This window comes from Hesperophylax consimilis, chromosome 3 (assembly GCF_061612785.1).
Source record: "Hesperophylax consimilis isolate HC1 chromosome 3, BYU_Hcon_1.0, whole genome shotgun sequence".
Lineage (NCBI taxonomy): Eukaryota > Metazoa > Arthropoda > Insecta > Trichoptera > Limnephilidae > Hesperophylax > Hesperophylax consimilis.
Genome location: NC_142838.1, coordinates 34,623,059 through 34,637,801, shown reverse-complemented (window position 1 = coordinate 34,637,801; position 14,743 = coordinate 34,623,059). Strand labels below are relative to the sequence as shown.

The following is a 14,743-nucleotide window of genomic DNA, read 5'->3' as shown; positions in this document are numbered from 1 at the left end:
TGAAGACAACAATTAAAGACTCTCAAACGAACGACGTGAAACAGAAGAGACAGAAAAGAATTCCGTCGCATCAGGATCTTCCTAGATATTCCGTCTTTTCTGTTCACATCGTTCATTTGAGAGTCCTTAATATTGTCTTTATTGATTAAATATTACAATTTTCGGTTTTACTCAGTTAAGTTATTCCACTATAAAAAATAAAGTTATTTGAATGAAAGCTTCAAACGATACAAGATCTTGAATTCAGGAAGTGAACGTGAATGGGGAGGCTTTGGGTCCTCGAATAGTCTGGGAAAGATGAAGTGAAGTAAAAAACTAGATTTCTTTAGCTCAGTCCATTAAAAAAATACACTCCATTGCTTGCGTTGTTTGATCTACGAGTAGGTATCCCAAGCTGAAGAAAAATTCCAAAATATAATTTTTCCAGACTACATGAAACCTTTATAAATTCGGATCTTTTCGGAATTCAAGCAACTATAATCCATTCCTTTGAAATCTATTTGTGGAATTTGTGGAAAATGTTGGCGATCTAATTTTGAACCATCGACTCTGAATAAGGTTTTTTATAAAATTCCATTAAACTATCGGGTGAAAAAATAACTTTGTATGGAAAACGAAAACTTGACATCAATAATTTTTGCGGAGTGAACTTTATGAAATCTTTTCTCAGGCACTTTATTATAATGTATCATAAAAAAAATTCACCGTGATAAAAATACTTACAATAATATTATGTTCAACGGATGTTAATGTACCTTATCTTTGTAAAGCTTAGATTTTTAGCATATATCACAATTTGAGGTTTTACTCATTTAGTCTATTTTTAAAAAATTCATCCTAGACTTGTAGAAAAAAGTCAATAGATGTCGCACATTAAAATAAAAACGGATCTATTTACCCAATACACTATCTAGATTTTATTTAGTTCGGGTAGAATCTTGCAATCATACATAACAATAGAAGGTCGTAAAAATATGCGTTAAAAATGAAAATAATGTTGGTAGTTCTTAGTCGTTGTATGAAACAGCTAAACATGATCGAAGTTGATAGGGTCGGTTTAGCTCAGAGGTAGAGCAAATCCCCGGCCAGGTTGAGGACCTGGGTTCATTTCCTAAATGTGACCAAACCTTTTTCTGTTTCACATTTGTCGTTTGAGAGTTGTTAATATTGTCTTCAATTATTGAATATTATGATTTGTGGTCTTACTTATTAAGTTTTTCCAAAAATAAGAAATATAATTATTTTAGATATAAAAAAACTTTAATAAATATAAAAAACATGTCCTATCAGGGTTTTACCACCTTCCCCATTACCCGTCTCCTTTGATAAACAATATGAATATCTTTAAAATTTTACTCAAGATAATGGCGCGGTTTGACGTTGAAGAGAAACTATCGACGATGGGCATGGTAGCATTCAGATCTACGAATAATTTGCTAAAGGGGGAGACAGACTGAACGAGCTAGTCAAAGGAAGGAAGCTAGTCAAACGCTTAGATGATTTTGTCACGGATGCACCATACCGACCCGACAGTGATGGGAAAATGTTCTGTGTAGGTACTTACAGATACTGATATAATGGTAGTTATATCTACGTATTTGAAGCTGATTGAAAGTGCTCTTTGTTCGAGTTGAACATGAATTTTGAAGCGATCCATTTTGAAAAAGATTATATCAATGGTGTAGCACTTCCAGATTTGACGGATTTACCATTGCGTACTGGCCACATTGCTAAACCTGGATTTTTTGGTCACTGCCGTTGCCAAACCTGTGAACCCATAAGTTATTCTTTGTTCAATAGCCTCCAGCAGTGGACAATCCTCTTGACTGAGAACCGACAAATCTTTTTAAAACTGGAAACCTCATCCTTGCATATTGGAAATCGGAAAATATCCCTGCTCATTCTAGGTTCTGACTGGCATTTCAAATAAAAGCAGGTGATTACAAGGCTTGAAGAAGGATTATTTATGGGACTGCGTGGCTTCCGCTATCGAATCCTGCACGCCACGGAAAGCGACTTTCAACATCACCACGAAATTGCACCGTGTCACTATAATTACTACTGAAGCTATTTTTGCCAGTTTTCAATTGTTGGATTTATTTTTTAATGTTAATCTTGGTTGCTTAACACTTCTATCATGCAGATTGTAAAAATTCGATCCTTTAAAGATAATGCAGTTGCATTCTAGTACTGATGGCTCTTTAAATTTGATCTTATTAGATTCATTAGCTTGTCATTTCAATAATATTTTTCCAAAATTCTTACCAAATAATCCGGCCGTAACAATATTATTATCCTTTTGAAAAAACGTTTATAATTGAATAATAATATTATTGAAAATATAAAAGAAAAACTTTTAAATTAAAATTATGTCGAGAAAATGACAAAGACAGCAGCTCAATGAGAATTAAGTACTAAAGTGATGATGATACCACGGACAATTTCACCAAAAAAAATACACTCAGAAAAATAAAAAATACAAACAACCAAAAGAGAAAATGACAAAACTCTAAGAAGAAACTGCGAACGAACCAGGTACGGTACCAATTTATTATTACCTTGCAGAAAATACGGTTGAATCCAATTACCTATCTCTCTTGACACGTACTGATGACGTTAATTATTCCCGCTAAGCTTTGCAAATGCGAGAGAAAGTCTGGAATTGAAGAGTAATAAGTACAAACAGAACGGTTCGCGCCAGTAGAATAATGGCGCAGGGAGCAGCTTCTGTTAGTAGTAGTAACTGCGGAGGCTGCCTCAAAGGATCTGCTTTCATTTGAATTCCTCCCTTTGTCGGACGAGCGATATCTGCTGGAAGTAATACAATGCAACTTGCACCACAATGGATGACCTCGACTCAATAACAATGCAAGATGGATGACGTTATCTATTTCACATTGTAACTTTTCCATTTTCCTTTCAAAATGTGCTTTTTGCGGCTAAATTACACCAAGATAAATCATTCTCAGTCAAATAAATCATCTTGATCTTTTTTCACCCCTTTTGTAGTAGCGGGGACTCTTGGTTGAACCCCTTGCAATATGAATATATTCTTCAGCAAAACGAACCAATTTTATGCTACCTCATTTATTGAAAATTATGGTGCATCAATAAAATAAATATTTAATCAATATTTTGAATAAATATAATGGGGTAAGTATTAACTGGAAATATTGGAAATTTATTTTTATAATTTTGGAAGGAAACGGGCAAAAAAAGATGTAAAATTTTCAACGTGAGTCGGTTTTTTTGTTTAGAAGAATAATAAAAGAAATATTTGAGAAGAAGCATGGTACGGCTATTACTATATCATTAGCGCATATCTCTAAAAAAAATAAAAAAAATTTTAAACTAAAAGTTAAGATAGCAAAAAAAATACCCATCTATATAAAATGATAAAATTTCAAGGGCCGAGAAACGAACGCCGATTAATTTCTTGAAAGGCAACTATGCTGACCATCACATCACTAACAATTATAAAAACGCCAGAATTAATTTATTAAATTTACCCACTGAAAATATAACAATTTTTGTTTTATGTATTTAGATTTTTACGTACCTACACCATAATCGAAATTAAATGGTTTAATAATGGTCCGACAAATATTTGTTAATAACAATCCACATTTTTATTCATACCATCTTCACTGCACTGCCTTCAAGAAAGAGCCGCCATACAAATTTTACAAATGTTTTTATTGATTTTGAAAACAAGCTCAAGGACATATCAATATCATACCTACACTGCTTGCTCAAGTAAATTACTAAAGCTTGTAGGTTTTATAATAACAGACTTATGTTACATATTTGTTTACGCCCTTTGGGCTTTTACATAAAACAAGTTTTAATAAATTACATTAAAATAAGAAAGGAACAATATGAAATAATGTAATTTTCGTACGAAGTAGAGACAGGAGAAAAAAATGTTTATACTTGTCTAGAACAAATAGCAAAAATCAACATTTAACGAAAAAGTTAGGTATATAGTAAATATTAACATTAAAAGTAAGATACAGAAACAGATGATAATATTAGCGATACAACATTCTAGCTATTTTAGATTTAAATTTTGGTATGGAATAAATAAAAATACCAACGGAATTGACTTATATTTAAGTTTACTTAGCCTTTAGACTAGGTAATTAATTAAATAGTTTATTTTCGAGAAATAAACAAAGAACAACTCTGGAAGGCTAGTGTTACGATTTGATAATCGGAACGTATTAGCTTTGTTAAGTCGGGTGCATCCATTAAACCAATAACTAATTTGTATAAAAGTGCCAAATTGCTCATGGTTCTTCTGCAAGAAAGTCGGGTAAGTCAAATAATTTCATTATATTAATAAAATTAATTTGCTTAGTGGGTTTTAATAGCCTGAAATCGATGAACATTAAAAAAATGTATTGAACTCTCTCATTTTTATTTTATATGCTTTATAGTATGGGGACTAAATAGTGGAATTGTTTTCTAAATTACTTTTTATTAAACCATTGAAGAGACCCTTAAAATAATAGAGCGACGTAAAATCATTTACTGTCCTTAAAATAAAACCCAAGCATTTCATTTCATTTAATACATCTGTTGCGTTGTTAAAGAGATTAATTATGGCTTAAGGTTTTTATGTGCATCATTATTTACCATCCCGAGTAAACTAACTGTGTTTGCAAAAAAAGTACAGTTCTTTTAAAAAAAAAATCCTTTCAGAGCGTTGATTTATTTCTTAGCTCTAGGAATCATAAATGTATTCATGGACCAAATCTGGGTGCTATTTTACTAATATTTTTTTTTGTCAAATCGGTATTGGAATTACCGCGTTGCTTGAAATAGTATTAGCTTTGATTTGAAATTCGATCGGTAAAACATTTTCCAATCTTATATATTTCCCCTTCAACGAGGTAGGTAACGCCCACCTGTAATGTTTTCCTCTTCAAAACATTCCCCAAAAGGAAATGTCATATTACATGCTGGCGAAGAAAAACATCTTCTATTTAAATTTGATTATGTTTTATCTCAACCTTGAACATTTTGTATACGTTCAAAGTCAAGTCAAATATAATACCTCGATCTGGTCCCGCCATTTTAATATAAATTCAAATTCACTGGAAAAAATCAACATAAATTCCTAAGACACATTTTAATCTCGGTATTCCCGAATTGAAAGTATAAACCATAATTACTTTGTAGATTTATTTTCATAATTGTAAATAGTAGAATAAACAGGCCCCATTTTATTAACCTTATTAAATTTCACATACCTATGAGAGATACTCGTTTCAAAATCCTGTTTAAATGTAACAATATCAAGACTGAGCATATAAAATAGTCGCTTGAATCTAGATTAGATGAAGTTATCAATGGATATGCAGATGTGGCGGATTTATTTAGCTGCACGGAAGGTAGGTACAAGAAGGCTATACTGTCGTATCTTTTCAAACAATATTAATTTAACCTTAGTCTACTTATATTTTTATATTATATTTTGTATGTACTTGCATGTACTTGTATGTACTTTGCTGTAACATCTGACCTGATGTAATTTAACATTTTTTTTTAATATTTTTCAATCATGTCTTTTTAATTGTAATTCTGTAAACACTGATTTTTTATTTTTTCAATTTTATTTCATAATCTTCTACAAAAATAATGTATATATGTGAGTAAAATTTTAACTGTTAATACACACAAGTATACCGACGAACTGGCGATGCCTATGTGGGATTTTTTTGGTTAATCTGCTAAATGTATTATTCTTTACTTTTTAACTGTTTATATAAAAAAGTGTTTTCTTTATTGTAAAATTATACCAATGTATGTACCAGAAAAAATATTAATAAAAAAACTCATACTTTTATGTCTTCCTAGATATTGTTTTAATTTTATACTTAAAAGTCATGGAAAGTGATGAAACAAATACTTTATAAACTGGGTTAAGTAGATTAGGTTAGGTTATGTTGAAAAAAAAAAATCATCGTTTTTAATGACTTTATATCACTTTTTAAAAGTGTGTTGAATTGTCACTGTGTTGAGTTAGCATGGAACCAATTATTATTTATGGTAAATTTTTACCGTGGATAATAAATAAATAAATACAAAGCCTTTTAAAAATGAACACAGGAATGTCACGCAAGGATGTTCATCGTAGAAAAGAAAATCTGAAATAGGCGGTTTGTGCGTAATAAAGCTCCCGCCCATCGTTCATCCGCAGCGATACGTTAGGTTAGGTTTGCGTGTACCTGTTTATCCCTGTCGTAGCACTGTGCAGCGCTAGGGGCGGCGGGCAGCGGACCGGGCGCCATGGCCCCGCTGGCCACCCCCACCTCGCACACCGTGTTGGCCATCTGCATCTCCAACTGCACGCGCACCATACCCTGCAACCAAACAACATACACATCGTTAGTCACCGTTGCATCATCAAGAGTAACCAAATCATAAGCAGTACGTTACAGCGGAATCTTCAACAAGACGATTCAAACATTCCATCGTCACCTGGAACCAAATCATACGCGGTAAGATAACGTGGCATCATAACCAGTAATTAAATCATTTAGGCGTAGTGTGTTCAATTCCTCAGCTGGCTAAGTCCTCCATCATAACACAAGCAACATTTTCCGCTTAGTGTGGTGGTAGTAGGAGATTTTTAAATATTGTCAGGTTATCCGTAACCCGGGAATGTTTGTCTTTCTTTATAAAAAAAAAAGTTGCCGTGGCATCTTCGTCAGGAACCAAATCGTAGTAAGTTACCGCGGCATATTCATCAGCAACAAGTCATACACAGTAAGTTATCGTGGTAAGTCTAAAACCCGGTATATTTAAAAATACACATATTTTTTAACGAGAAATAAGAAACACCAAAGGTAAATGTAGATACTGTAAAATTTTGTTAACATCATTTTATTGCAAATTTTTAAATAACAAAACGTAAAATTTGGCTTCGCGCTATTATTTCACTTTATTTTCTCTCTGCATGATATCAGCCAGTTAGGCGCAACCTAAAGCAAGAATTTTTTTACACAAGATATTTTTTTAGTAAGGTTTGTCGTAAAATAATAAAATTAATTACTTATATCAAAATTAAGAATTTTCTTCTCCAACATCTAAATTACTTGTCAATGGTCTGTATAATATGGTGGTTGTCGAATCATTATCAAAGAATATTGGCTCACCAACAAACGAGAACTTATGAACTGATGCTTATATTTATACACCCTTGTGATAAGATATAGATGTAGGGTTAGAAGCAAATCAAATATGTGGGATGGATTTTGAATAATTTAAGTTATTGAAATAATTATTATACCGATGCATACTAAATTAGAGTTTTTAATGCTTATTTGAAGTAGGTAATAATATTTTTGTCACAGCGTTTGACAAATTTGAAAATAATATTTTTTTTACCATTTTAGAAAGAGGTGCCAGTTAGATGTGATTTCCGTACAAATTTGAATGGAAACGAATTTGCTGAAGACTTAGTATCTTTTGGTTCTAGACCATTTCAGCACGCTGTCTGTCTCTCTTAAACTTGCCTGAAATAATTGTTGATCGCCATCCCATTCGAATGTCGTAATCGCCCAATAGTCACTTTTTATATTATTCTATATTCTTTTAACGTATCATATATAAACATAGAATTGAACTAACTTTAGATTGTGGAGATGTTTAATGCAATTTGTGTTCAGGAACTCTCCTCTCTGAATTGCATAGGAAACGAAATCATGTCCTTGTGAAATTTGATTCATAGACATTTCTCTCAGGACTGTGCACAATATTTGCTTTTCTAAATCCTAATCTTAAAATTAAATACTATTTAAAAACCCGCAAAAACATTTGTGGATTTAAAATTTGCACGTAGTTATCGCGAAAGTCAAAACTACAAATTAATTTCATGGAAGATAAATTTTCTGTAAAAATTATAGGTCTTACTTACTGATATATTACACTTTAATTGAAAACCATAAATTTATATATTTTTTTTGCTCTAATGGGTGGGAAAGGGGAATGGAGGTAGTTTTTCGTAATCTCATGCGAACAGTGAATCTTTTGAAGGTCAAGTTTGCAAAATTGAATCAATCTCGGAATAAAACTGTGGATATGTATACAAAACGCCCCTTAAAATTCACTTTTCTTTACATACTCCATCATGAGCAACAAGCATGACATGTAGGTAGGTACCGATTGAGACATATCTGAAATAAATATTATGTTATTTCGACAGACGGTTTTAAAGTTTTAGTCGATAGTTTACGGAGTTTCGAATGTGTCTTATCCAGGAAGGAATATGTTCCCAGTTTTACTGACTTTACAGCTACTGAAGCGCGATTTCGTAAGTTAGTGATGGGCCTGCATTTTGGTTCCTTCAAACTTCGTTGTAAGAACTTACATAAGACGTGTTGGGTATGTGAAGATAATTTATTTGAATGAGTTATAATATGATGTCTGAAGTTCTTTCAATCGAACCAAACATACCCAACTTACTGTTTCATATTGAACAAGAAAAACAATTAAAACGACGATTAATTAGAACAACCTTGAAATATGAATCAGCGTTTATACCAAAAAGCGTTCATAACTTAAAAGAGGCAACCACAAGGGATATATAAAATTTAAATGTAATTTTGTGTAGATGCCACTATTTAGTGATTGGTTTAGCTTTTATTAGGTCATTATTTTTCAAAATCATAAAAATACATCATCTTTTAATTTTTACTGACGTTAGATTTACACTGGATGTACACAAAGTCGATATAACTAATATTGCGAAAAATTGTCGAAGCCACTTTCTTCACAAGGACAGCAGTATGTTTGGGAAACACATCGCTCTAGCAAAGATTATTGGGGAACCCACTTTCATCACAAGGACTGCAGTATGTTGTTGGGAAACTCATCGCTCTAACAAAAATTATTGCGGAAGTCACTTTCATCACAAGGACAGCAGTATGTTGTTGGGAAACTCATCGCTCTAACAAAGATTATTGCGGAAGTCACTTTCATCACAAGGACAGCAGTATGTTGTTGGGAAAATCATCACTGTAGCATCGATTATTGACGGAGAACGTATAATCCGAATGAGAAGTAACTGGCAGTTGATAAAAATGTACACACCGCACAAGAGTTCCAACTTCTCCCAATCTAAAGCCAGTGAGATTAAGGCATCTCCAAATTGGGGTATGTTGCGAGTATGACGATAGTCAGGAGGGGAAGGAGATGGGAAAGAGGAAGGTGAGGAAGTTGGGTCAGGAAACTCCTTTAACATCGGGGCAGTAGTAAGTAAGAATTGTAATTATATTGTGTAGGAAATAATCGCTAATTCCTCTAACATCGTACAACAAACGTACTTACTTTTTTATTTGTGAATTTTATGCATATTGGGTGAAATATTAACATACATAAAAACTATTTTAGAAATAATATGTTAATAAATTTATTCTTTATTGAGTTACTTTATATAATCGTCTTGTTTGAAAACATAAAAAAAATACGGAATACATTAAAACGGTTGGCGATATAGTTCCCCTTTTTTTACTCCATACAGGGGCACAATTGTGAAGTGTAACATAAAAAGAAACCTATAAGATTTTGAGTGACACGTTTTTAGAAGATTTCTCGTTGATATTTCCATGTATAAATAAAAGTCAAACTATATTGCCTCCGTCGTATTACAAAATTTAAAAATAATAATAACCGTATCGCAAAGCATATCATTTTAATTTCTTTTATACATAAAAAATGTTATTATTCATTTCTTAAAAAAACCAGTTTGAATATAAAAAAAGTTTATCTATGTAATTATTACTACGCGTGACAGCTGTTTCGCCTTCTGAAGGCATTATCAAACTGTGGCGAAGCTACTTGATACGTAGGCTTACTAGCACCCCGCTCTACAATGAAACATACGAGAAGGCAAACAATACATTTTTGATGATTGCTCTAAATAATGGCTTCAAGGGACATAATTAAAGAAAAATATTTAATCATAAAAAACACCACGATGACCTTAAATTAATTTACCCAGCTGTTAATAATAAAACAAATAATAAATTTGGGTGTTTGGAATTTGTCGGGAAAACGTCTAATACAATTCCAAAAGTTCTCAAAACTTGTGGCTTAGATGCCTTCCGCACAATCAATAATTTGGGATTATCTCTTCAAAACACAAAAAGAAAAGAACACAATTTAAAAAAAAAAAAAATATATGTTGAACTGGACTCAATAAAAAAAATTCTGCATGCCTTCATACAAAATGAAATATTACCAGTATTCTAATTGGACTAAAATCGTAGCTTGTTAATAATATAAATCATGGAGCTCATATATCTTTATTTTCGTAAATATTACCTTAACAGATTTTGTTATGAAATTTTTAACATTTTAACTAAAACAACAATATGACATCCAAACACGCAGCTCATAAAAAACAACATGTTCAAGCTGAAACAACGCAATACAAAATAAAAATAAAAGCTAAATGAGTTTTGGGAAGTGCTGTAAGAATAATAATTATTCGTCCCGTAGGTATACTATGCGTCATCCGAACTTTCGCTACACAACTTTTTACTTTGCTCGTGTTTGCGTCTACCAAATTAAACACAAAAGTTTCAAAGTAGATCTTTAGTTTCAGTAGGAGTAATTCTCCAACCTATCGTTCTATTTTTATACATAAAAAAGTCATTTTTCTTTTATTTAAGTACCTTGTAATGGATTTTTTAATTCAATTTTCAAAATTGTGCCTTCAGAAAGCCCTTTTTGTAATATTGAAACACAGATTCAGTACATAGGTGTTCCGCAAGGGACGGTATTAGTCCCAATTCATTTCAATTCAATTCATCTCAATTCGATTCATTTCAATTCAATATATATTTTATCTAGTAAAATTAGAGCTTGCCTTTTAAAGATAGCTCCATTGATGCAAAAAAATGTCAATATCCGAATTGATTCTGTTCATCAGCAAGATCAACCGACTTGACTATTGCCAAGTTAGTCCTGCAGGCCGGGAGATATAATAGTCTATGTTGTCGGTGACGGAGATAACCATCGGGAACATAGAAATGAATGCACTCCATGATGACCGAGTTTTCGAACCATTTAAGAATCAGTCTGAAGAAATGTGTAGCAATGCGCACATCCCTCCTGACCTGTAGATATATATATCCATTATATCGTAAGAGGACGTAAGCAGCGAGATTCCAATAAGTTTATTTAAAATAAATTATATTATTTTGTTCAATTCAAAATAGTTTAAGTTTATCTACAATGTTTTTGATTTTAAATTTAGAAAACTAATATCTCTCTCAAGTTTTTTTAAAAACTAAAATGATAATAATCGTAGCCTCCAACCTTTAAACGTCCTCAATGAATTCAAAGGTTTCGATTTCCCGGTTGCTATTGGTTTCGGTGAGGTTATTTGAATATGTAAATGCTGGATTGGTCCATTGCATGGGGAGCGAGAGCCGTGAGCACTAACCAGTAAGCACCTACAACGAGCAGAGAGACCCGTGAGCACTGAGCAGTAAGCACCTACAACGAGCAGAGAAAGCAGTGAGCACCAACAGATTTAAGTTTCCTGACCGCATAGGTGAGATTTTTATTACAACCACTTTTATTTACAACACACATTTATTTATAACTAGCTGATATACAGGGTGTATCGGCACGCACCCGACAAACTTTAACCAGCTAGTCCTTAGCACATTTGGAGTAAAAAATGTAATGTACACTTTGCTGTCCGGTAGCATTTTTTTTTCAATTAAAAACAAAAAAATTAAAATTTTCCACACTACATCACTGTCATTGGCATTGCTTTTCGTGTTCAACAGCTGTTATAAGCAAGTATGTCGAAAAGCGTATTCGCTCTTTCGCACACACTAAATAATAATAGTTAAAAATGAGACGAATGGTGCCGTGCCATTTCGTTGTGATTGTAAAAGCGCGCCAATATAGGTACACACGTACATTATTCAACGGAATTCGAATAAAATATTGCCAGATGGGTTTTCAAACTTTGAAAAAGGATAAAACAGTGGTGACATGTGGTGAAAATATGAATAGTAAATTTTTTATTAAAAAAAACGTTACCGGACAGCAAAGTGCACATAAGATTTTTTTACTCCAAATATGCTAAGGAATAGCTGGTTAAAGTTTGTCGGGTACGTGCCGATACACCCTGTATATCCGGCGTTACTCGGGGGTTTATAAACGTTTTGGGGTAAAGTTTTGAGGTTGTGAATTACGATGAGTAAGTAATAAGTATTTGTCTCATTTGATCGTGCCACGTCTTCCACTTATACAACCATTCACTTCCAAGTCATACATTCTCCTTACGCCTCTTTCTTCGTACATCACGTACCACAAATATTTATTTAATTCTTGCCTTTCTCGGGCGCCCCCGATTTTTCGTACCATTCACTACTGAAACCCATATAGTAACTGGTAATAAAAAAACATTATATAGTCTTTAATTCGCATCTCATTCCACATCTAATATACTCATAGACTCCATATTTCATTCCAAAGATGATGTGTTAAGTCTTTCTCGGACGTCCCCAACTTTGTCTACCATTCAAACCACTCTGTAAATACTCCTGTCACTAATAAAAACAAACTTTGAATTTTTCCGCGAAATGGGTGCGGTCTGTTTTGAGCAAATTTACTTCCAAGTCATATATATATATATATATGATATATTTATGATGAACAAAGGAAAAGAAGATTGAATTATGAAGCCCGCGCTTTTTTGTTTGCTATTATTTTATAATATAAAAACATGAAGGCAGTTGATAGTAAATTACGTCATTCTGTAAAGATAATATATTTTTAACAGAACAACAAGTGATTTTTTGTGAGTTCGTCTTCTTAGCTTGTTAAAGAAATATTTATTAGTTGTTTTTAGTTCTAATATTCTCCTGATTAAGGAAGAAAACTTCTGAAACCGGTAGAGATGTGTTAAAATAAATTAGTTCAATAAAAATTTGTGCAAATACACGGTGTCCGGAAAATCGTAGTCCAAGCGGGAAACCGGTGAATCTACATCACATTTGAAGCCGATTTTGTAGTTTAAATTTTTTGATCAGGGCTTTCGTTTTCGAGTAAACCGAATCTAAAATTAGATTTTTTAATGTCAAATTATAAAAAAATTGGTCGCTAAGCGTGTTTTTTTGTTAGGTTTTTTAACTCTTTATTTGCAAAAAGTTTTTTTTTCATTTCGTAATTGTCAGGTTGAAAAAAAAACTTTCGAGTTACCGGACACCGTGTATTGTGTATTTTATTATTTCAAACTCTGATAGAATGATGGTTACGGAAACCAAGGGAATAATTGTAGGTAATAATGTAATCAAAAAGATTTTTCAATGTGCCACCAGCATTCTTACTCAAACGACGAACGTATGCTTTAAGAATCTGTGAAAACGAATAATAGAATGATTATTAGAGTCTAGAGAATTCTGCACTGGTTGCGAAAACAAGTAGAATCTGCTGGTACAATCACGCCACGCGAGAACATATCGACTGTGGTTTGGTAAAACCCCTTAAGCCACAGAATGAAAACTTTTCAGAAAACGACCAAAGTAGTTTAAAATCTTGAAATAATATGAAAGTGGTTATTTGTTTTTCAAAATGTTGATGTGAAATATTGCGATTCTATTTACAATTTTGAATAATTTGTGGGTTGAGTCCATGCACTGTTTTCTCGTAAACCTAAAAAAATACGCATAAATTTATTTTAGTAAGAAAAATACCTTAATTAGCAACAATTACTTCCAAAAAATCTGACTTGAAGGGTTTTTCCAAAACACACTCGATATTATTTTAGTAACAGTGAAAATCAATATGTGTCCTCAGAGATCGGTAGGGAGATGAGATTCGCCATTTTCATAACGCGTAGCCCGTTTGGGTGAAGCCATCATAGGTGCAGTCTGAATACATTTCCCATTACCATCCACTAGGGATAATATCCCAAGAGGTTTTGATGGTTTCGATAGATTCCCGCTCGGATGCCTTCCTCTCAGTTAAACGAATCCCAACCTTACGGAAAGTACGAGAATGTTTGTATATTATTTTTAGAACTTACATATTTTTCAGTTTATACAAGAACTCGGATAAGTACATCGTACCTGCATACAAATATCATAGTATCAAAGATATTAATGATTTCGTTATTATTATCTGCGGCCATCACGAAAATTAGCTATAGGCATAATCAATTAATCATCTTTTTTTAAAAGATAGAAACATTTCGATTCATTGTCATAGAAAAATTGATTCCTGAACAATAAATTCTTGATAACCGATTCTACAGGTACATTGATTCGAAAACACAATCCGAGACAATCGTTTTGAAACTTCGTCGAACGTTGAATCGCTTGGAAACGTCAAAAATCATTTGAAAATGGAATAGAGACAATCGCATTTAAACGGCATCGAAAATGATATCGAGACAATCGTTTCTAAACTTCAGAATTCATTCTTAAAACGCAAACGTTAAAATATTTAAGATAGTCGATAATCGATTTATTATTTTGGTCAAGATCATTTTTATAGCGCCGTTGGCAAACATTCCTGAATATTATAGTAGCATCAGTACATATTTTATTTTTTTGAATTACTTGAAATTCGTCTTTTATTATTTGGTATGTTTTTGAAACACATTTGTATACCTTATGATCCTTGGGACTCAGTAACCAGTTTTAGGCAAGTTTCTTCCCATCATGTTATATAACGTCGCCTGAGGGTTATAGTGGGACATCACTAAAAC

General features: G+C 32.7%; 1 protein-coding gene across 1 annotated transcript in view; it reads right to left on the bottom strand.

The window, feature by feature from the left end:
• LOC149425329 (uncharacterized) overlaps window positions 1-14,743 on the bottom strand; it is a 242,357-nt gene that overhangs the window by 138,198 nt on the left and 89,416 nt on the right. Inside the window, exon 3 of the mRNA XM_089650769.1 lies at window positions 6,234-6,368. Coding sequence (XP_089506895.1) covers window positions 6,234-6,368 — 135 coding nt within the window. The remainder of the gene's footprint in view (window positions 1-6,233; window positions 6,369-14,743) is intronic.